The following is a 23,907-nucleotide window of genomic DNA, read 5'->3' on the forward strand; positions in this document are numbered from 1 at the left end:
AATACAGTTACCAGGTGCCAAAAACATGACTATGGTTCTATTCACTGCTATAGCTACAAAGTTGTCCCCACTGGTGATATCTTAGTATAGCCTGTTTTTACTCCCATTTTCTCCAAAATCAGTTCTTTTTCCTGGTCTATCACCAATACTATTCTCTTTCTACTGTTATCATTATTCTGATGCAAAGGATTTAGGGAAGAGTTGCAAGTAGGAGGCACATGCGTCCCTCAGTGTCCCTCACTCATGGCAGAATTTCCTAATATACCATGCCACACCACCTTGGAATCTTTCTCAGCACATTCTTTCTCAACATATTACACTTGGTAACCACTACCAAGGTAATCAGCATTATCACATAAGTTGAAAGGCAGTTGCCATCCCGACTTTGGGTATGTATATGAATTTTCTTAGCCCTAACACAGAGATACAATTGGAAATACATTCTAAGGAGTACTATTCTATATCTTACAATCAAAGGCATATAAGGAGGAAAAACATAAGCACTATTAGAAATGCTTTCTTTTCTGCTCATTTATTCTTAAATTGCATGAGATACACAAATTATTTCCCCCAATATTATTTTATACTATATCATTATATATTTATTTTCTTGTGAAATTAATTTACCAGGTCCAATAAAGTTTCTTTTCCACTGATTGTACAAAATTTCTTCACTGTCTCAAATGTAATATAATACCAAGCCATCAATCTTCCTGCCTCTGTGGGAAAAGACGGAAAAATAAACATTCCCCATCAGTTGAAACAACTTGAATTTTCATCAGTTTAACAAACATTTCCTTAGCATCTTTGCTGTGCCTTTAACAGCATCAGGTACAAAAGACACCAAAAAATCTAGAAGACACGGTCTCTGGAACCTACAGGTTAGCTAGGGAGATAACCACATGTGAAATAGCTATACTAGAGTACAAAATCCAGTTAATGATAATGTTTACATACACAAACTTAAGTACAAAGGAAATTAAGCCTAAGAGAATGGTCCGTGTGGGATTACCTTCTAGAGAAAATGGGTCTTGAGCAGGATTTTAAAGTAAACAATAGGCCTTGGCAGAAAGGAAATATAGCCATTATGACCTCAGGAAAAAACAAAACTTGTTTATCAAAAGAGTAAAGTTTAAAAGACTATCTTTAGAATAATGTAATGAGAGATATGGCTTGATAAACATAAGACTAAAATTCAGGTCAAATTGACCTGCTTAGAATCTTTGGGCCACCACTTACTAGTTACTAGGTGATCATGTGCAGGTTACTTTACCAGTTTCTTAATGTAATGTGGGAATAATATAAGTATGCATCTCATATGTTTGTTGTGAAGAAGATTAAATGCAATAATACATGCAGAGTACTTAGCATAGTGCCCAACATTAAATAAATGTTGCCTACTTTTATTATCAAAACATGATGAAAGATAGAATACAGAGGCCCTGAAATAGCCTTTAAATGCTATAAAGGAGTTTAGATTTTGGTTTTGATTTGTAAAATAACAGAGGACCACTTAAAATTCTTGAGCAATATTTCAATTAAATTGGAATTTGAAACTAAATTGTTTTGGAAATAAAACATCAGGTAGGCTGTGGGTAGGAGGATGGGTAGAGTGAGGATAAGTAATTGATGAAATGGAATTCATTTAAAAGGTTACTGGCTTCAATTATAAGTTGTCAAGAACATTACAAAGAATTTCAAGTCTTGTGAACACACACAAAAAACAGCTGAGAAGAGGAAAAAGGCATACTGCTGCTCAAGGAAAAGGCTAATATTTAAGTATATGCTACAGGTTTTGCTGAAGAGGAAAGAATTTGACATTCCATCACTTATAGGCATCAAGAATAAGGTACAGTAGACAGAACTTAGACTCAGGAATAGCCACTTTCTCAATTAGGAGTCTAGTGAATATGTTCAGCCAAAACGTGAGTAATGCAGTGGTTCATCAAAGGGAGATTCTAAGAGCAGTGTGTGAGATAGCGAGAATATGGTTACCAAAGGAACTAGTATATATTTAGGGTATATTTAAAGACGTTCCTCTTATCCTAGATGTTTATAAATTAATATAGGGTATCTCCCTGCTAGTGAAAATGAAAGGTTTTGAGAAAAGGCTTGATATTTGCTGGCTTATTAGTAAGGACGAAGGTTTCCTAGGTAAGGTATAAAAATAAACTAGAAAGAAAGCTATAAAGAAAATGAGTCAAGGCAGAAAGAATGGAAAGAATTTTTTAAAATTTGCAAGTGAAGAGAGAAAATAAAGAGGCAACTTGCTATCAATATAGCTTTTGAATAATGAATGTTCTCATAGTAGCAAATACAGGGTATTTCAAAGTAAAAGTCATAGAGTTGGGGTAAGGGGAGTGGAAGCAGAGGTCATGAGAATGCACCTCTCACATATCCTACTGCAAGAAGTGCTCTGATGGATGGCCCCAGCTGCTATGTTCTGAATCTATCACTATGTACACACCAAGATCACACTTCTCATGAGATACAAACAAATGACTGAGCATGGCAGGAATATTAAGGAAGATCTATAAGCCAAGGGACTCTTTGGATGGGCAACTTTGATTTGAAGATTCCCCATCAACTTTGCCAAATGGTCTTAGGGCTGCATTGCAGGATAAAATTCTCCTTCCTTCTCTCTTTCCTTCCTTTTCTCCTTCCTTCACTCTCCTTCACAGAGGTAAGATTTGCATCCCAGTTTAATGACCTTCCATGCCTTTTGCAGTTACTGCACATTTTCATAAGGTTGTTAATCCTTCATAAATTTGCACAAACTAAGACTTGGCCTTCTAAGCCCTTCTTCTATACACATTAGCAGGCAGAATAGCTAAAAACTCAGACCAGAACACAAGCATACAGATAAAAATACCTAGATACTTGAGTATTATAACCACAAACTGAAAAAGCAAAAACTATATGAAGCAGCATTACTGGAACATACAGACTAAAAATTTAAATATAAAAAATAAATATTCAAAGAGATAAAAGAAGTAATAGTAACACCAAGGAACAAGAAGTCATAAAGAAAGAATCAATTAGAAATAATATGTAAGGAGCTTCCATCTACATTAACAGCAGGCTAAGTAATTATGAACCAACCCCCCTGCTGAAGGCAACTAAGTCAGATAAATGAAACATATGAAATATCTTTTATAAGGCAGCAAAGAACTAACAAGATATTTATCTGGGAGAGGGCTTAAAACCAAAGGGATAAGCACACACAAAATATTTATAAAAACTGACCACATACTGGGCCATAAAACAACTCTCAACAATTCTCAAAAGATTGAAATTATACTGAAAATATTATCTGATACAAAGCAACTGTATCAAATATCAAAAACAACAGCAACAACAACAAAACTGAAAAGAAAAATAACTAGAAAACCATCATATGTACAGAAATTAAGAACTAGATTTCCAAATAATCCATAGGTCAAAGAAGAAATAATGGAAATTAGAAAATACAACAAACTGATTGATAATGAAACTATTACAAATCACAGCTAATAAAAATTCTTAGCCTTGGGCCTCCCTGGTGGCGCAGTGGTTGAGAGTCCGCCTGCCGATGCAGGGGATACGGGTTCGTGCCCCGGTCTGGGAGGATCCCATATGCCACGGAGCGGCTGGGCCCGTGAGCCATGGCTGCTGAGCCTGCGCGTCCGGAGCCTGTGCTCCGCAACGGGAGAGGCCACAACGGTGAGAGGCCCGCGTACCACAAAAAAAAAAAAAAAAAAAAAAAAAAAAAAAAAAAAAAAAAAATTCTTAGCCTTAAATAAATATATAGTATTCCTATACATTTACATAAACCTTTATTTCCTGTAAATATATGGTATATTCCTATAAAATCTTGTGTTCTATAAACTGCATACTAAAAATAACAAGGCTTATGGGAAAAAGTATTGAGGCAAACAACTAAAAAATTCATACAACCTTATAACAAGAGCACTAACCTAAATGATCCTAATAAAAATACTAGCACAGTTAAAAAGACATGTCAAATTCCTCATAAAGTTACATATACATACATGTATGTAACACTTTATGTGTATGTGTTTTAAATAGCTTGATGGTGTAGAGTGTAACAAAAGTTGAGGCTGCTGAGTTAATAAACACAAAGGACAAAATGTCCAATGATTGGGCATTGCATAATATGTGCTTTCAAAGCAGAGTACATGACCAACCTGGGTCCAGAGGAGGAACAGGTAAAACGGCATCATGTACAATACTGTATTCCTCTGAAAACTCAGCTACATTCAGCTAGAATGTATAGTTTATGTTAAGCTGCTGTGATGGTTAATTTTATGTGTCAACTTAACTGGGCCATAGGGTGCCCAGATATTTGGTCAAATATTATTCTGGGTATGTCTGTAAAGGTGTTTTGGATGATATTAACATTTAAATTGACAGACTGAACACTGATAGAACATTAGTGCTCTTTGCAATATTAATGGATTTCCATTTAAAAGATTTCTGTGGGCAAATAAGAATGTAAAAATCTTAGGCTAATCAATTTCAGCTCTTTTCTACTACCTTTCTTCTTAGCACCTTTAATATGCTACTGAACCCCATGAATTTCCTAGAGAAAATAGTTTAGAGTAAAACTGCATTCTCTATTTTAATTTGGAATCTCTCCCCCCCCCCACCCCCAGAACACTCACTAAGATAAACTGGTGTATGACATGAAGATCTAAATAGATTTTCACTATATCATTTATTGAAACATCAATCCCAAGGCAGTTCTCAATTTTAATGTGCAAAAGAAGCGTCCAGGGAACAAGCTTAAAATCTAAATTACTAGATTTTACTCCTAGAAGGTGAGGTTTGTAGGTCTGGAGTAGGGTTCATTAATTTCGTTTTTAACATAACAGCACCCTCAGTTGACTTCAAGAGGAAGTAGTTAACCCAACCGCACTTTAGGAAACATTACCCTGCTACGTGATAAGGAATATTTTCAGCTCCAAGATTGGATTGTCCTTTTGGACATTCCTGCCTGGAGATGGAATGAGTGGGGAATGAAAGAGAAACCAAAGACATCAAACATTTTATAATAGGCTTAACAAACCGGTTATGCTACTGAGAATAAGAGGCAAGTAGAGATACATTTTCCTAATCTTGGACAAAAAAGAGCAACGACTCATATTTTCAGAGGAATTTTTTTTTGCTGTAAATGTTCATTATCCCATTTCATCATCACAACAACCCAGTAAGGTGAGTAGGATATGTAATACATTCTTGTTTTACAGATAAATAAACTAAGGCTCAGTGAGCATAAGGTCACAGCAAGCATAGTGGCAGAACTGGGACTGAAATCCAGGCATTTGGAACACAAATTTTATGTTCATTCCACTGTATAGTATTCCAGGTCAAATTAACTGTTATATGCTCTGGGTGTCAAGTTTCATGTCATATATGTAAGAAAAGATTTCCAATAGAAAACTAACGTTCAAATGTCATAGCAAAGCTAAGAGAACAAGATCAAAACTACAATTCATTTACATAATGACCATAGCTTAAGCTGTGAAGGTAATTTATGTTTTCAAAGAAATTATCATAAACTGGGAATAAAGGTCCAACATCTACACATTTAAGAAGCCCATAGTAAAGCAAAAAAGGTCAGCAAAGAGAAATTGATTAAAGAAGCAGAAAGAGAATCAAAAGAATGTTAAAAAGAAGAAAATTAATCAGGTAGTATTCACTGATGATTGAGAAAGAGGACAAATATTACACATATCATTTATTAGGTATGTTTAAAGGCAGAAGGAATGTTATCAGTGGATTCAAGAAGTTCCACAGGGAAAGAATGATAGTGGGAATAAGATTCTTGAGAATTAAAGTATCTGAAGAATAGATGAAGAAGTTGTACTAGTGATTCTCATGCCCCCTTTAGTGAGACATCCTAGAATACAAAGAAGGCAATTCTCACAAACAAATTAGGTTTATCAGAATGAGAACCATAGGAGAGGAAAAAAATGTTATAAATCTAGGGCTGAGAGTTAGGGAGGTAAATTGTTTTTAAAAACCTTATACAAGTAAATACATATAAAAACATAATACAAAATCATACATTTCTATAGTACAGTTGCAAGTATGTAAAAATGCATTTAAAATGGAAGTATACATGAAATGTTAACAGATAGTCAGATTCTGATTTTTTTAAACTTTCCTATACTTCCTTATTTTTATTCAGTAAAGTATCGCTTCTTAAAAAGTTTAATTTGTTATAATGAAGCCAATATCTTCCCCCAAGAAACTTCTACTCATGAGTGGTAAAAACTACAAAACATTCTTTCTTGCTTCTGTTATACCCTATATAGAATCAAAAAGAGAGAGACAGAGAGAAAAGGAGCCTAAGTAACCATCCAGATAAGCAGTGTTTGAATAATTAAGAATTGGCAAAAAAAAAAAAAAAGAATTGGCGAAAGGATAGCTACAAGAGTTATGACAGGACTGAAGCAACCCAAAGATTTGAGCATTTTAATCCTCTGCTAAAAGTCACCAGAGTTAGCAAACACAAATTCCATGCCTGTCAAAAAGAAGCTCTATAATTTCAGAAATAGGACTCGTATAAATTGATCATGCTAATAATGGTGATACCCTATTGAGAACTGAAACCACAATTTAATTTTACCATCATTTAAATTTTAGTAGAAAAAAAATTTTAATTTAGCCTTAAGTAAGCAATTGTTAAATTTACTAACAATGATGGAAAAATTACCAGTTGGTCTGAAATTAACATCTTCATCCATCTTTATCAGGTCCAGAGATGATAAATCATTCAGATTCTTCAAACATAATTCTGTTCAATTATAGAAAACACATTTTTTACTTTAGTAAAATAAAGAAGCAACACAAAATAGAATTTATTATAAAATATCCTGAAGGTGTATTTCTGTGTAATTGTTCTGGGAAGAACTGTAGTTCCTATTTAAGTGGTTAAAAAAAACAAACTCATTTAAACAAAAGAGCTGACTAATATGCTGAAACATTTTTCTAACAGTAAAGATAATACAAATAATAAAAATAACACTCAAGTGATAACATTTACAACTTGGAGCTTTTAAAATGATATATTTGTACTATCTCATTTAATCCTCAAAACACAACATGGCAGGTATTAATATTATTTCATATACCAGTTAGGAAATTAAAGAATAGAGAAGCTAAGCGACTTGCTCCAGGTCTAAATAACTGTTTTGCCATTTGACTTCCAATATGGCAGTAGTTTTTCTTTTTAAAAAAGCTTTAAGATGTATACACACAAAGTATAAAGAGTCAAATAGTTCTACAGAAATTGTTCAAAAAACACCAGTCTTTCCCCTCCTCCTTGTTTGCCACACTCTCTTAAGGTAACCATTATGACTATTTTAGCTGATGTTTCTAGTATTTACTTCAGCATCTCTGAATATGACACTATTGCACTTGGAAGGAACCTCTAAATAGGAAGCAATGCAAGTTCACTCTCACTGATTGATGGGGATCAGAGCAATTGTAGTAACCTGTTGCATTCAATGTTCTCTCTGTTCCCTGCTATAAAGACACAGACCTACTAGAGAATGGACTTGAGGATATGGGGAGGGGGAAGGGTAAGCTGTGACAAAGTGAGAGAGTGGCATGGACATATATACACTACCAAACGTAAAATAGCTAGCTAGTGGGAAGCAGCCGCATAGCACAGGGAGATCAGCTCGGTGGTTTGTGACCACCTAGAGGGGTGGGATAGGGAGGGTGGGAGGGAGAGAGACACAAGAGGGAAGAGATATGGGAACATATGTATATGTATAACTGATTCACTTTGTTATACAGCAGAAACTAACACACCATTGTAAAGCAATTATACTCCAATAAAGATGTTTAAAAAAAAAAAAAAGCCTAGGAGATTGGAGGCAGTTAACAGCAGCGAGTGGGAATACCACAACCTATTCAATGTTACATAGAAGAGCCACTCACAAAAACATAGCCCTTAGAAAGCAGGATTCTGGGCTTCCCTGGTGGCGCAGTGGTTGAGAGTCCACCTGCCGATGCAGGGGACACGGGTTTGTGCCCCGGTCCAGGAAGATCCCACATGCCGTGGAGCGGCTGGGCCCGTGAGCCATGGCCGCTGAGCCTGCGCGTCCGGAGCCTGTGCTCCGCAACAGGAGAGGCCACAACAGTGAGAGGCCTGCGTACCACCCCCCAAAAAAACAAAACAAAACAGAAAGCAGGATTCTTTGAAAAATACTTTAGTTTAAGCAACATTGCTAAGGCAGCTTGATAGTTTTAAGTATTTGGTTAAGTAAGGCTTTTGAAGTCTTTGCTAATTTTCTTAATTACCCCCTATTAAATTAACATTCAGTGGCCATCAACAAAAGTCTACACATAATAAATGCTGGAGAGGGTGTGGAGAAAAAGGAACCTTCCTACACTGTTGGTGGGAATGTAAATTGGTACAGCCACTAAGGAGAACAGTATGGAGGTTCCTTAAAAAACTAAAAATAGAGTTAGCATATGATCCTGCAATCCCACTCCTGGGCATATATCCAGAGAAAACTAAAATTTGAAAAGATACATGCACCCCAATGTTCATTGCAGCACTATTTACAATAGTCAAGACATGGAAGCAACCTAAATGTCCATCAACAGATGAATGGATAAAGAAGATGTGATTGATATATATATATACACATACATACAGACACACATAATAGAATATTACTCAGACATAAAAAAGAATGAAATAATGCCATTTGTGGCAACATGGATGGATGGATGGATGGACCCAGAGATTATCATACTAAATGAAGTAAGCAAGACAGAGAAAGACAAATATCACATGATATCACTTATATGTAGAATCTAAAAAAAAATAAATAATACAAATGAACTTATTTACAAAACAGAAAGAGACTCACAGACATAGAAAACAAACTTGTGGTTACCAAAGGGGAAAGAGGGGGAGGGATAAATTAGGAGGTTGGGATTAACATGTACACACTACTATATATAAAATAGATAACCAACAAGGACCTGCTGTATAAGCACAGGAAACTATACTCAATATTTTGTAATAATCTATAAGGGAAAAGAATCTGAAAAAATATATACATATATATAAAACTGAATCACTATATGTACACCTGAAACTAACACGACATTGTAAATCGACTACACTTTAAAAAAAAAACCAATGCTCTCAAGTTTCAACTTCAAAAAAATTAATATTCAGTAAGTTAATCAAACAAGAATGCTTATTATATGCTGAGCACTATTCTAAGCTTAAAGTTTATAGTAGTGAACAAGGCAAGGTTCTTCCTCTATAAAACTTATATTTTACTGAAGAAAGCAATCAATAACAAATAAATAATATAATTTCAGGTATTGAAAAGTATTACAAAGGAGGGAGAGATTGGGATTGACATGTACACACCACTATATTTAAAACAGATAACCAGCAAGGACCTACTGTATAGCACAAGGAACTTTGCTCAATATTCTATAATAACCTAAATGGGAAAAGAATTTGAAAAATAATAGATACATGTATATGTATAACTGAACCACTGTGCTGTACGCCTGAAACTAACACAACATTGTTACTCAGCTATACTCCAATATAAAATAAAAATTTAAAAAAAAGAAAGGTATTATGAAGGAAAATAAAGCTGAGAAAGTAACTAAAGAATAACAGAGTTTTTTAAGCTTTTATTTAATTAAGCTTATGTGTATTTCAGATACATAGCTTATAATTTCTGATTAAAGTAAGGATGTAGTCATCCTAATTTTCAACATAAACACATCACCTTTTCCAAGAGCAGGAAAACAGCAGTAACAATATGGAAATTGTTTTTCCTTTGTCTCTGTAAATGTGGGTTTAAATAAGGTAGTCCAGGAAGGTCTCTCTGAGGAGTTGATATGTAAACAAAGACCTGAATGAAATGAAGGTTCAGGCCACGTAAAATATGCAAGAAGTGTTTCAGGAATAAAGAGAGTGCGAGGACCTGAAGTGTGAACAAGCTTGATGTGGTTAAGGAACAGCAAGATAGCCAATTTGGACAGAGTGGAATAAATGAGGAGAAAGTAACAAGAGATGAAGTTAGAGAAATAGGCATGGGGATACCAAATAGGACTTTGTGGGTTCTGGTGAAAGTTTGCATTTTATTCTAAGAGTGATGGGAGAGCTACTGGAGGATACTGAGTAAGAAAGTATAACCAAATTTAGGAAACAGCATATTCTATGCTAAAGACCCTTCCTAAGAAATTTAAGGCAGACCTCTAAGCAAACCAAAACATTCTATCCAGTTATATAATAAATTTGGCTATTCTTTATAGGCCAAACTTAGCCACCTATAATAACTGAAAATAAGACAAATATGAACTGTTAAGAACATTTAAGAAAAGTTAAATCTTTTTTGTTTTTTTTGTTTTTTGTGGTACGCGGGCCTCTCACTATTGTGGCCTCTCCCGTTGCGGAGCACAGGCTCCGGACGCGCAGGCTCAGCGGCCATTGCTCATGGGCCCAGCCGCTCCGCGGCATGTGGGATCTTCCCAGACCGGGGCACGAACCCGTGTCCCCTGCATCGGCAGGCGGACTCTCAACCACTGTGCCACCAGGGAAGCCCCGAAAAGTTAAATCTTTACAGTTACCAGAATATAGCAAGATATTTCTTGGTCTGTCTCATTTTGTGTATTTGATCATTATGATAAAAAATATGTGCTTTTAAAACTCCATTACAAATTTGGTCAATACATAAAGAATAATACAACTATATTATAGATCTGTTTCTCAACAGCTGCATCATGAACATAAGCTATTGCTAATCACCATTTTTTTTGTTTTTTTTTTGCGGTACGTGGGTCTCTCACTGTTGTGGCCTCTCCCGTTGCAGAGCACAGGCTCCGGACACGCAGGCTCAGTGGCCATGGCTCATGGGCCTAGCCGCTCTGCGGCATGTGGGATCTTCCTGGACCGGGGCACGAACCCATGTCCCCTGCATTGCGCCACCAGGGAAGCCCCTAATCAGCATGTTTTAACAATATATTTATTCTTTAAGAAAGACAATTTTACTGCTTCATCCTTATCTCTGCATTTTTATTTGCCATATGTGTATATCCAAGTAGAGAATAAATTAAAATTGGCTAAATATTTTTAGGGATCTAACGTATTTTCTTTTCCTGGAAGACAGTCTCAATACAATGAAGAGGCAGCAATTTCTACTCCTAATAAATGCTTAACAATCTTTTGATATTTTAAAAGATAGGTAATGAAATACTGAGTGATTAACTGAAAACTAAAACTGAGTTTTGATAGGAATACTTCATTAGCACAGATTAGGATAAGAAGCCCATAATCAAGCTTGGCTTATATTTTCAATTAAAATTAAACTAGAAAAGGAACATAAAGAGTTGAGTATCTATAGGCAACATTTCCAAAGACCAGGATCATTTTAAAAATAAAAACAAACCAAGTTAACATGTTATACAAAGGAAGACATTCTGATAGAATTAATAAATAGATTAATACAGAGAAAAGTACACGTGCCAAGCTTTATTTACCTGTGAAAAAGAAATCCATATTTTCTTTTCTGCAAACAAGGTTACTTCAAAAAATACTTTACCAGAGCCTTTTTACTTTCATAATAACTAGACTTTTTCATTAAAATTTATAGAATATAATTTTTTAGAAGGAAATGCATCTAACCTTGTAATTTTGATTCAATTCCATCTTTGCTCAATCCAGATGCAAAACCTATATAAGTTATGACAATTTATTAAAAATAAATTAGAATGAGATGAATTCATCTTTATAGGCTCACTTTATACCCCAGTTAACTAGAAAAGAGTAATCTAACTCAATCTTAAATAGAAGAAAAAAGTAGCTTAAAGTTAAAGCAAGGCTTAAACATCTATAGAAAATAACCACTGTTGTGAAATCCTTTCAATATCAATTGGTTATCTCTTGTTCATTTTATTGTTTAACAGTGACCAGGAATACTACATGTATTTTTTTTCCTTAGAGGTCTGAAAGTTTTGAGCCTGTGTGTATTAGAATGGTATTATAACACGTCAGGTTTTAATTTGATATTCTGCAATCCCAAGCATTTTTATTTTCTAACCTGTACCACATGAAAGAACCCTCTAGAAGCAACATAACCATATGTGTGCTAGCTTTAGAAGAAAATTCCAGCAGCAATAGTATTACTATATACTTTGAACACCAGTTCAGACAAAATTCAAAACTTCTTTTTGACTTTAACTTATTTTAAATAATTTTAGGTATTTAAAAAATTTTTATTGATAATATTTTTCTAAAAGATCTATTTTTAATGGTGTTGATTTCAAGCCTTATTAAAAGACTAGAAGTAAAACAGATAAAGATTTCTCACGTTTTTCTACTCTTGCTCTAACTGTATTTGTTATAATTGTTTTTACTTCTGCTAACTATTAGTTTCTATCATCTATTCTGTGACTCATTAGTATAAAGTAGGCCCAATTGAGTTGATAAAATTACTACTCTTCAAAATCAAAGTAACAAACCATAATGAGATGGATTTTTCAAGGCTCTGATATAAAGCAAGGTTGATCGTATCCATTCCAAAGCAACATTCACATCTGTGATGGTATGCAATACTATCTCCGCATTTAAATGCTCAATAAGATGTCTGTGCAAACTAATGGAAAAAAAAACTTTTCATTAGTAATATATATTTCAGTGCCATACAACTCTTACTTGTTTAGAATAATATTTGAATAATTCAATAATATAATTGAATAATATTGTTACTTTAATAATTCATGAAAGTTAACTTAATTTTCAAAAATATGACAAAACCTAAAAATGTCAGTTTAACTTTTAAAATGATTATAGATTTCTCTCTACTCCATGGATCTAGAAGACATTATTGCTTAAAAAATGGGTGGGGAGTGGATTACATCCTATTTTCCCCAAAAGTATTATAATCAAACACTTTACTAAAAGGTCTCAGGTTGCCTGTCTCCTACTATTATGCAAATTTTAAAGATGTAAAAAGATGTGCAAATTACATTCCTCCCATTACTAATTTGGCCTTTTATAACAAGGATACATGCAACTGCATGCTAAGAAGCATTGCTGAACAAAGATATTACACTGTCTCTTTTTTAACTATTAAATTTCTTAAAAGTACACAAACTTTCTAATTAGATTATTGAAAAGTTTCAAGAAAATGGCCTTAGAAAATTCCCTAATATATTAAAAGGAAAAATAGAGCCTATATTAACATTAACATATTAACATCTTTTAGGAATATTTTCCATATTACCTGCTTTCTACAGTGTCACTACAAGCTAGCATCTGAATATACTTCTCTTTTGTACTTAACCGAGTCATAATAACTGCAGTAGCTGTAGTGTCAAACTGGAAGAAAAAAAAAAAAAAGAAGGAAAAAAGAGAAATTTAGTAAAGAAAAGCACATGTTGATACCAGTCTTCTTCAATAACTCAAGATTTTCATTTTATATTAAACAACAGGTCAAAAAGGCCTTAAAAATGTTTCTGAATTTGAATGTTAACTGAAAATTTGACTTAAAAACCTTCCAAGAGTATAGATGTAAAGTACCACTTTGGTTTCAATGTAACATAATTTTGGCAGTAGTAAAATCAAAACAAACTTAGGTAACTGGTTAAAAGCTGTAAGATTCAGTGCAATTTACATATAATCTAATTTATTCTATAATAATTATAAATTTGTATGACACAATATTTTGATATTCTTTGAAAAGATATTCTTCCTAAATTTTCCCTTAGTACCTATATGAATGACTTCTTTATTCAAGAATTTGTCAGATTAGGCCATGTTTTGTAATGTGTATGGGCTGATTTTTAATTGTCACAATATCTTGGGACCACTATTGGCATTTTGTGCTAGGATCCAGGGACGGTACATGTTCTGCAATGTATAACAGCCCTACACAATGAAAAACTGTCCCATCCAAAATGCCAATAGCATCCCTATTCAGAATAAAAAACAAACAAAAAGTACTCAAAACCAAAAAAAACCCTTTAACAGCATACACATTAATAAACCCAACCATTTAACAACCCAACCATTCATCAACCAATGGGAGCTTAAAGGGAATGAAGGGAGTACGTCTCCTTTGGTGAGACTTGTTTTACTTCTACTCCTCCATTAAAGTAAATTTTCTTAGTTACATTTATGCTTAAACCTAATCTAAACGTGAAATGTTAATCTTTTGTTTAACAAAAAATACACAATTATTTTTTTTTTGCTTTTTATCTTGTCTTTAAAATAAATTACAAAAAGTGAAACACTGTCACTTACTTGAGGTCGACCAGCTCTACCAATCATCTGTAGAATATCTGTTTCACTGTACTCTTCAAACATTCCTCCAGCATAATGCATTGTAGATTTTATAACTACTAGGTGAGCAGGCAAATTTACTCCCATGGCTAAGGTACTGGTAGTAACTGCATCAAATTAAGGAATATTATTTTTAAGTCATATAACTTTATTGCTTCAAGTAAACATTTTCTTATAAAAGATGTATTCTTATAAATGTAATAAAACTCATATATAGGAAATTTAGAATAAAAAGGAAAAAGAAAACAACATTACAATGTAAAATAATATATCTTAAAACCAAAAAGCTACTAATTCTTACTTTTCAAATTGCACTATGTTCAGTAAGGTGATAAAGAACTAAAATTGCCAGAGAGTTTACTATAGCACATATATGTATGGATAGTTATATAATTTCAGATTCTTGGAAGAAAAGCAGAAATAAGTCAGAATACCTGAGCTTTTTCTTTTTCCAAAAGGTCTTATAATATTCACAAGAATACGTTTTACTTACAGAGAACTGGTAGATCTCCAACAGTAAAAGCTCCTTCAACTACTTTTCTATCTGACAGCTCCATACCAGCATGATGATAAGCAACACCACGTATTAAGATATCTATAAAAGAAATATATCATCTGTTATGTACTGTTGATATTTCATCAGTAATTGGCTCTTTTTATCTAAAGCTGAAAATACTATTCAAAAATTATCTCTAAACCTACCTCTCAGTTTTGAATCTCTTATGGAATATGCACACTTATGTAACCTATTTTAAAAAACACAAAATTATTGAGTTATTCCCATTAACATCAAAACTCTTAGTGTATTAGTTAATTATTTTGAGGATTACAGATATCAAAATATTTTCACATCATTTTCTGAAAACCATCTTTAAGAAGCAGAGAATATCTAACTTTCATACTGAGAAGTTCCTAATTTTATAACTAAGAAAAAAAACCCTTAATAATCCAATTTTTAAAAGGGCAGAGGACCTGAATAGACATTTTTTTCAAAGATGACATCCAAATGGACAGCAGAACAAGAAAAGGTACTCAACATCACTAATCATCAGGTAAATGGAAATCAAAACCACAATGAGATATAACCTCACACCTGTCAGAATGGCTATTATCAAAAAGACAACAAATAAGTGTTGGTGAGGATGTGGAGAAAAGGGAACCCTCATGCCCTATTGGTGGGAATGTAAATTAATGCAGCCACTATGGAAAACAATATGGAGATCCCACAAAAATTTTTAAATAGAACTACCATATGATCCAGCAATTTCACTCCTAGGTATTTATCCAACAAAAACAAAACCACCAATTCAAAAAGACATATACACCCCTATGTTCATTGCAGCATTATTTACAATAGCCATTATATGGAAGCAACCTAAGTGTCCAACAATAGATGAATGGATAAAGCAGATGTGGTACTTGTGTGTGTGTGTGTGTGTGTATAAAATATTACTCAGCCATAAAAAAGAATGAAATCTTGCCATTTATGACAACTGGATGAACCTACAGGGTATTATGCTAAGTGAGATAAGTCAGACAGAGAAAGACAAATAAGTGAAATAAGTCAGACAGAGAAAGACAAATACCATATGATTTCACTCATGTGGAATCTAAAAAACAAATGAACAAACATAAAATAAAAACAGAGTCATAGATACAGAAAACAAACAGGTGGTTGCCAGAGGGGAGAGAGGTGGGTGGAGAAAAGAAATGGGTGAGGGACATTAAAAGGAACAAACTTCCAGTTACGAAATAAATGAGTCATGGGTACAAAATGTAGAGTGTGGGAATATAGTCAATAATTATGTAATATCTTGCATAGTGACAGACTGTAACCAGACTTATCATGGTGATCATTTTGAAATGTATGGAAATACTAAATCACTGTGTTGTGTAATAGGTACTAACACAGTGTTGAAGGTCAATTATACTTCAAAAATGAACAAATTCATGGAAAAAGAGATTAGATTTGTTGAGGGGTTGGGGGTGGGGAGGGGCAACTGGATAAAGGAGTCAAAAGGCACAAACTTCCAGTTATAAGATAAATAGGTACTAGGGATATAACGTACAACATGATAAATATAATTAACACTGCTGCATGTTAAATATAAAAGTTGTTAAGAGAGTAAATCCTAACAGTTCTCATCACAAGTGAAAAACATTTCTATTTCTTTAATTTTGTATCTATATGTATGGATGATGAATATGCACTAAACTTACTGTGGTAATCATTTCATGCTATATGTAAGTCAAATCTTTATTCTGTACACCCTAAACTTATACAGTGCTATATGTCAATTATATCTCAATAAAACTGGGGAAAATAGGGAAATAAATAATTATAAATAAAATCACCAAAAAAAAGAGAGAAAAATACCCCCAAAGGCTCAGGAAATATTTTCACTATGAGAATACTACCAATTAACTTCCTGAAGTTAACTAAAATTTTTCAAAATATAGAAATATTTTTTAAGTTAAATGCATGATACAACAGAAAAATTATTTTTAAAAAAGCTAAGGAGACCAGAGTACACAAAAAGTTGGGCATGTTAGACAAGTTTAGAAACGTTAGTAACAGAATCTGGGGTTTATGGGCAAAAAGAAATCTTGTGGGAGCTGCTAGAATGTGACTGGTTAAAGGGGAATTGACATAAGCAGCGGTCTCTTCCCCTAGTCTACAGCAACTCAAAATGGCATTCCGCTCCTTTTCACTTATGCTTTTCTCAGGGAATGAAGTAAAAGCCGAACATACAAATGAAAATCTATTCAACTGTTTATTGTTCCTGAGTAACAGACTGACCATGATATATGATAAATATTCTCTAGAGTATAAAACAAAGAGGTAGGTAGAAAGAAATCTATGTTATTGTTATCTTGATAGCATTAATTCCACATTTTCCCTTTCTGTCTACCTCTTAGACCTCATGTACTTTTTTGGCTATAAGCTCTATTTCGGTTTCTCTTTCTCTGGCTCTCTACTGTATCTTATTGTTTAATCATGCTTTGCTGATGTTTGTAACAAAAGCTGCACCATAGAGAGTTTCTATCTTATGTCAGTAACTAAGGAGATCAAGTTAAATCCTTAAAGCAGAAGTAAAATTATGAAAATAGTATATACAGCATGGATAGGTGGCTGCATATGTAATTCTTTAATGCACTAAATGAGTAGAGATCCACCCTTTTAGTGGATAGAAAGTCAAATGTCAGAAAGCTAAAGTGGTATCCTCTAGGTTTGGTACACATCTTTGGTTGAAAAGTAACCAGAGGTGTAGCCACAGGGTAGACTGTAATTGGAAAGCTGATCTGATCCAAAGTGAAGAAAAGTACATCCCCCCCTCCATAGAAAATTAGTCAGAAAAATCAGTATCTGCTCGTATCCACATGTAATGATCTAATCCAATTTTGGTTTAAGGTCTACCACTAAACTTATTTACTTATTTTCAAAAGTTGTTATTAATAATAAGCTAATATTAGTAGTAAGCATGTGCTGGCACTCTGCTGAGCCTTGTGAGGGGTAAATTAGATGACCATGAGTCCTTCTTTCCTCAAGATGTTTACAATCTAAGGAATAGAACAGATATTAAATAACAATTAAACAAAAGCATATTTATTATAATTACAGTAAGTTTTATGAGATAAAAATATAGGGTGCCTGTAAAAGCAAATAAAGGGACACTAAGCATCATGGAAAACTTCTTAAGAAACTGATACTAAAGGTGAGACTTGAAGGATGAATAAGAGGTAAAAAACAATTCTGGGCAAAGAAAATATGATTCAGGAAAGCTCTGTGTAGGATAACAGTTTGGTGTATTCACAGAACACATTATACAGAGTATTGCAGGTGATATTAGGTATTTAGGATTTTAGCCTAATGACAACAAGAAACTATTATAAGTGATTTAGGCAGAAAAATGACATGTTTAGATTTGTAATTTTAAACAATCACTCTGCTATGAATGTAACAGATTAAAGTGGGATAAGAGTGTGTTTGTGGTCATCAGATAAAAGGCAAGAAATTAATAATTACTTGAATGGGGGAGGTGGCAGTGCTGATGAAGATAAAATGATATATTTGAGATATATTTACAAGTAAGAATAGACAGGACTTGGTAATTGATTGCCTATGGGGAAGAAGGTGAAGGAGATGTCAATGACAGGTTTCTGCATGAGCAACTAGGGAGATGATAAGTAATCAGGATGGGGAACACTGGAGGAGGAACTGATTTGAGAGAAAGAACCAAGGTTCTCTTTTGGACATACTGAGTTTGACATGCCCACAGATATACAATCGGAGATGTCAGGCAGATGGACGGTAGACCTGGAGCTCAGAATGGAGGTCTGTGTTGGAGCTATAAATTTGTAATTTCACAGACATATATAAATACGTGTATACATATATTCTTTGAACCATGTGATAATGAGACTCAAATACCTAGGAGTGCGGCATTAGAAAGAATGAACCTTGGATAGAACCCCTAGAATGTTAACATTTAAGAATCAGGTATTATAAGTGAAAAGGGACTGAGAATGAGTAGAAAGCAAAGTAGCAAGAAACAGGGTAGAAATGATCATGGAAACACAGAGTCTGGAATTTTTAAATTAGGTGGGAGTGGTCAAATGTGTTAGAAGCTCCTGAGAGATCAATTAACAAGATCAGCTTTAGTAAAAAATTACAACAGATACTGGATTGAAAGTGAGTAAAAAACTGAAGACAGCAATATGAATAATCTTTCAAATCTGGTTATGAAATAAAGAAGACAGGATCACAGTTGCATCAAGATTCATTGTCTTACTTAATCTTCCAACTTACTTTTATTCTTATTTTACAGATGAGGAAACTGAGGCTTAGAGAGGTCAAGTAACTTGAAAAGGTCAATCCAGTTTTCTCATCTCATCTAGGTTATCCCTAAAAGTCTTTCTACCTCCAAGAAAAAATTTTAAAATATACCTCTGTTTCTGTTCCACAGTCATAACAAATTTCGCATCTTTCACAAAAACAGAAGCAGCCTGTTGCACACCTTTCCTTGTTGCACAAAACTAAAAATGAATGAATACATTTTGTATTAATCATATTAAAAACTGAACATTACACTAAAAAATAAGCAACCAACAAACCATACCACAAGCGTGGGTTTCTGATCAGAGTACGTTTGTATAACACTGGCAATTTTGTAGTTGAGGGTTAAATCAAACTTAAATTCGGTTTGGTTATTACTGCAGGGAAATCCAAGGACCACTTTCTCAAGTTTCACTGGTCTATGTCTCTCATCCATTTTCAGACATACAGCAGATCTTCCACCATCTGAAAGCCATTCTGCAATCTTTAAATGACAGAAACATACACATTAAATTTTTTTTCTAGTAAAGTTTTATGGCTAAAAAGCCCAATTATAGTTCACTTTAAAATCAAGTTTAAAAATATTTAGTCAAGTGGTCTTTTTCAACATTACATATTTTAGTGACACTGTTCTATTGATATATTGGTAAATATTTTCAATAAGTGTCTCAAGATTATACCCACTTTTAACATGGTAAACTTCCAATTAATTATTATTATTTTGTTTTATTTTCCTCCTAAGAGTCTAAAGTAAAACTAAAATTAATTTCAACAGAGAAGTCAAATTTCTCACTAGCACTGTAACTTCTTTGCTATTTTTCAGAACGATGCCCAGATATGGCTGACACTTCTTTTGTGTTATCCTAAATATTAGCTGAAGAGTAGCAAAGTAATGATTGGCTTAGACTGGCAAAGGCTGACAACTTTTTTAAACAAAGAACAAATAAACACTGAGAGATGGCAGTGCCAAAAGCACATTTCAGACTCAATGCTAGAAACCTTAGTTAATTTCTGGAGCTGTGGAGAGCAATCCTTAACTTCACATAGCCTGGTTAGTAATCAGGCTTCCGTGCCCTGCTATGAAACTGATTGTTTCTTTGACAGGAAGATAAATTAATGAGTTTTTAATGGCACAGGAAGGAAATATTAAAACATTTTCAAGGCTCTCATGGGTAGGGATGAGAACAAGAATTTACAGTTTGAGCGGAGCAGAAGGCAAAGGATGAAGGCCTTAACTCAGGGGAAAACTGAGGTAGAGGACTTGTAGAAAGAGACAGAGCGATAGCATTCACAGAAGTAGTGATTATCACAAAGGGGAAGAGAGTTTCAAGAATTACAGAGTATTGATATTTTGTAACTGCTTACAAATCAATAGGCAAAGTTTAGTATCCCAATGTGAAAAAAGGGTTAAGTCTATGACCTTGCAGGTTGCAAAAAAAGAACTTAAAATAGTTGACAAATATATTAAAAATATTTACTTCAGTAGTAATAAATGCAGTACATTTAAAAATAAGGTACCATTTCAAATAACAAATTTGAGAACTATTTAAAAGTAGTAATAACAATAATAATTTCATTATTATACTATCCAGCATTAGAATACAGAGAAATGGCTGATGGTAGAGGTATAAATGAATATAACATTTATTGAAAGCGCTGTGTTCTTAAGGTTTTATATACCCTTTGACTCAGTTATTCTACTTTAGCAGACCATCCTAAGGAAATAATTGTGATTTTTTCTTAGATATAATTTCAACACTATTTACAATAGCAAAAAATGGAAACAATCTTCCACCATTAAGGTAATAAATAAATTACAATAAAACCACAAAAAATGTATTAAAAGAGTATTTAATAACATGGAAACATTTGTAGGTAACATGCAAGTCATAAAAGTGTATGTATATTATGATTCCATCAATACATCTAGAAGGACAAATGCTGGGTTTTTTTAAATTTACACATACTTTAAAATTTTCTCTATTATTCTTGAATATAAACAAAACAAGCTGTCATTTTAAGAACAAAAAGGATTAACTGTGCTAAACTAAAGATAAAGGCAAAATTTTACATTGGATTAGAGAATACTGTACAGCAGCTTTTGTGGAAACAATTTCTAAGAATTAGCTGGGGGAAAAGTCATATTACAGTAGGCTGAGAAGTAAATAGGAGTAAGAAAGCAGAGTGAAATTGTACTACTTTTCAAGTTTGCCAAAAAACTGAAGAAGAAAATTAGGACATGTGTTTGTTATAGAAAGTATAATATTGTACAATTATTTCTTTACATGTTCATGTACCCTATTAACCATGAGATCCTCTTCAAGAGCAGGGTCTATATGTTTTCACTTTTCATCTATCATTAGTGCTTACCACAATTCCAGGCACATAGAATTGGGGGTAACATAACACCTCATATTATGAAGTGTCTAAAACCCATGAAAGTATGACTTTTAGATACTATTAAACAATAGACTTGCACCAAACATATTTTATTAAACCCAATCAACCAAATTTTATGGCCTTAACGCTGTCATACCTATGAGATCTAACCATAACTTTCCACGATATAACTTTCCTATTAAATTGGTTAGGTGATTTAGAGAAAAACAAAAAACACCTCACTTTTCTCTAAGATTAAATATTTCACTAAGTCATAAAAAATCTGATAGACTAAAATTCTAACTTACATCCTCAGCATTTGGAATTGTTGCAGATACAGCTACAAATCTCATTGGAATAATACTGCTGGTATTTTCTACAGCATGAGATAAAAACTGCACAGTTTTCATTCTGCTGACTACAACTTCAAGAGTTGGTCCACGATTTTCATCTTTTACAATGTGTATCTGAGAAAAAAATTAAGACTCATTAGCTATAAAAATAAAAATCTATCTAGTCAATTAAAATGTAAAACAATATTAAACACTCTTCCTTAAAAAAATAAGCATTTTCCACTTGAAGGGATAAAGCAAACATAGTTTGGTTGAAAATGTCTTGTTTCTTTATATCCATTCAAATCATCTCTTCATATTTATCTCTGAAAGTGAATAACATGTTCACTACCTCATCAATGAGAAACAATCGAACCAGTTGGACCAAAGAGTTGTCTCTCCATTTTCTAGTCATGCTATCCCATTTTTCCTAGAGAAAAAATGCAAGTGGTTTAACATGATAAGAAATTATAATAAGTATTATTAAGATGTTGATAAAATTTTTAACATGACTTGTTACAAATGATGGGCAACATTTTAGTTGATGTCTTAAAAGTATCCCAAAAGATACTTAAAGATTTTTAAAATTTTAAAGAATTTTGATAATCATGTGTTTAAAAAATTGAACCCTCATTTATTTTTTAAGTTTAATCAAAAATATTCAAAAGTATAGTCTAATTACCCTTTCTAAGCTCTACCAAGGTCCTCCTGCTACAATATATAACATTTGGATAAAGAATACAAGCAATAAGTATGATTACAAATCATCCACAATAACAAACTGCCTATTCATATCTTTTGCCTATTTACTCCATTTGGTTGTTTGTCTTTTACTTAATTGATTTGTTAGTATTCCGTATGTACCCTGAATACTAGTACGTATTGTTTGTTTGCTTCACATTGCAAATATAGTCTTCTACTTTGTATTTTCTTTTAACTTTTTTCCATGGTGAAGAGAAAGGCATATTTGCTAATAAACCAAGGAAATAATAAAATATAAGCAACACCTACTGGAGTTGTCATAATAATATGGGCTTGCTGAATCTCAAATAGGTCATCCATTACTGTATCTCCAGTGAGTTCTTTACAGTTCAATCCTATTGGTCCAAATTTTTCTTTCCAATCATCAAAACGCTGACTACACAGGGCTTTTATTGGTGCCACTACAACAATATAAGATATTTATTTTAAATATCAGTGCAATTTAAAAATTATTTTCACAAATAGTTAATAAAGTTAGCACACATCCAGGTGCTGCCTAGTATTTATAAATTAAAAGTTAACAATATAAACATATTATTTAGAACTATAAAAGTAATCACCAAACAGAACTAAAAATAGAAAAAGAAGTGATTGCTCAGGAAATTGTAACTAAGAATGAAGAAAGGTAGGGCAGAAGTTATCGCCCTTTATGATCACTGATTTTTTTGACCATGTGTATAAATTACTTTGATGAAAAACATTTTAATATATACCTAAAAAAAGAGAATAGAGGTTCCTATGGAAATTTCTCAAATTACAAAATGTTTGATTCTATTTGTTCATCTTCCCTGTCCTTTTAAAAATAAACATGTAAAGGCCAAATTCTCAATTCCAATACTAGTTTTATTTATAAATCTGGGAAAATGTGTTTTGAATTTAATGTTAACAGATAAGACCAAATGTGACATGTCTTTATTTAAAAAGTATGGAAAACCAAATAATAATTCTTATGTCTTGAATTTGAACTTATTTCTTACTTTTACCTCAATGGTTTATCATTATTATAATTAATTATCACTCTTTCAATATATAAATACTTACTGTAAACAATTTTAACGTTCAACCATGGCAATGGTACTTCCATTAACAATCTTGTTATAGCTAGCTCAAACAATACAGTTTTCCCCGAACCAGTTGGAGCACAAATCACAAAATTCCTATCTGTATAAAGAAGCTAAAAAATAAAATTTAATCAACCATAGAATATACAGAAATTTTCAATTCTCAATTTGTTAGAAAATATGCTTTAAGAAGACTCT

The 23,907-nt window shown here is 33.1% G+C and overlaps 1 protein-coding gene across 1 annotated transcript in view; it reads right to left on the reverse strand.

Moving 5' to 3' along the window:
* The window catches only part of HFM1 (helicase for meiosis 1), a gene marked incomplete at both ends in the record, with an annotated part of 130,655 nt that overhangs the window by 77,459 nt on the left and 29,289 nt on the right, over positions 1-23,907 (reverse strand). The window contains 14 exons of the mRNA XM_079696572.1: positions 628-719; positions 6,722-6,802; positions 11,681-11,728; positions 12,517-12,650; positions 13,281-13,375; positions 14,300-14,445; positions 14,832-14,933; positions 15,041-15,084; positions 19,287-19,375; positions 19,459-19,659; positions 21,863-22,021; positions 22,239-22,316; positions 22,898-23,049; positions 23,690-23,822. Coding sequence (XP_079552698.1) covers positions 628-719; positions 6,722-6,802; positions 11,681-11,728; positions 12,517-12,650; positions 13,281-13,375; positions 14,300-14,445; positions 14,832-14,933; positions 15,041-15,084; positions 19,287-19,375; positions 19,459-19,659; positions 21,863-22,021; positions 22,239-22,316; positions 22,898-23,049; positions 23,690-23,822 — 1,554 coding nt within the window. The remainder of the gene's footprint in view (positions 1-627; positions 720-6,721; positions 6,803-11,680; positions 11,729-12,516; positions 12,651-13,280; positions 13,376-14,299; positions 14,446-14,831; positions 14,934-15,040; positions 15,085-19,286; positions 19,376-19,458; positions 19,660-21,862; positions 22,022-22,238; positions 22,317-22,897; positions 23,050-23,689; positions 23,823-23,907) is intronic.

Source organism: Hyperoodon ampullatus, assembly GCF_949752795.1.
Source record: "Hyperoodon ampullatus genome assembly, chromosome: 2".
NCBI classification, from domain to species: Eukaryota; Metazoa; Chordata; class Mammalia; order Artiodactyla; family Ziphiidae; genus Hyperoodon; species Hyperoodon ampullatus.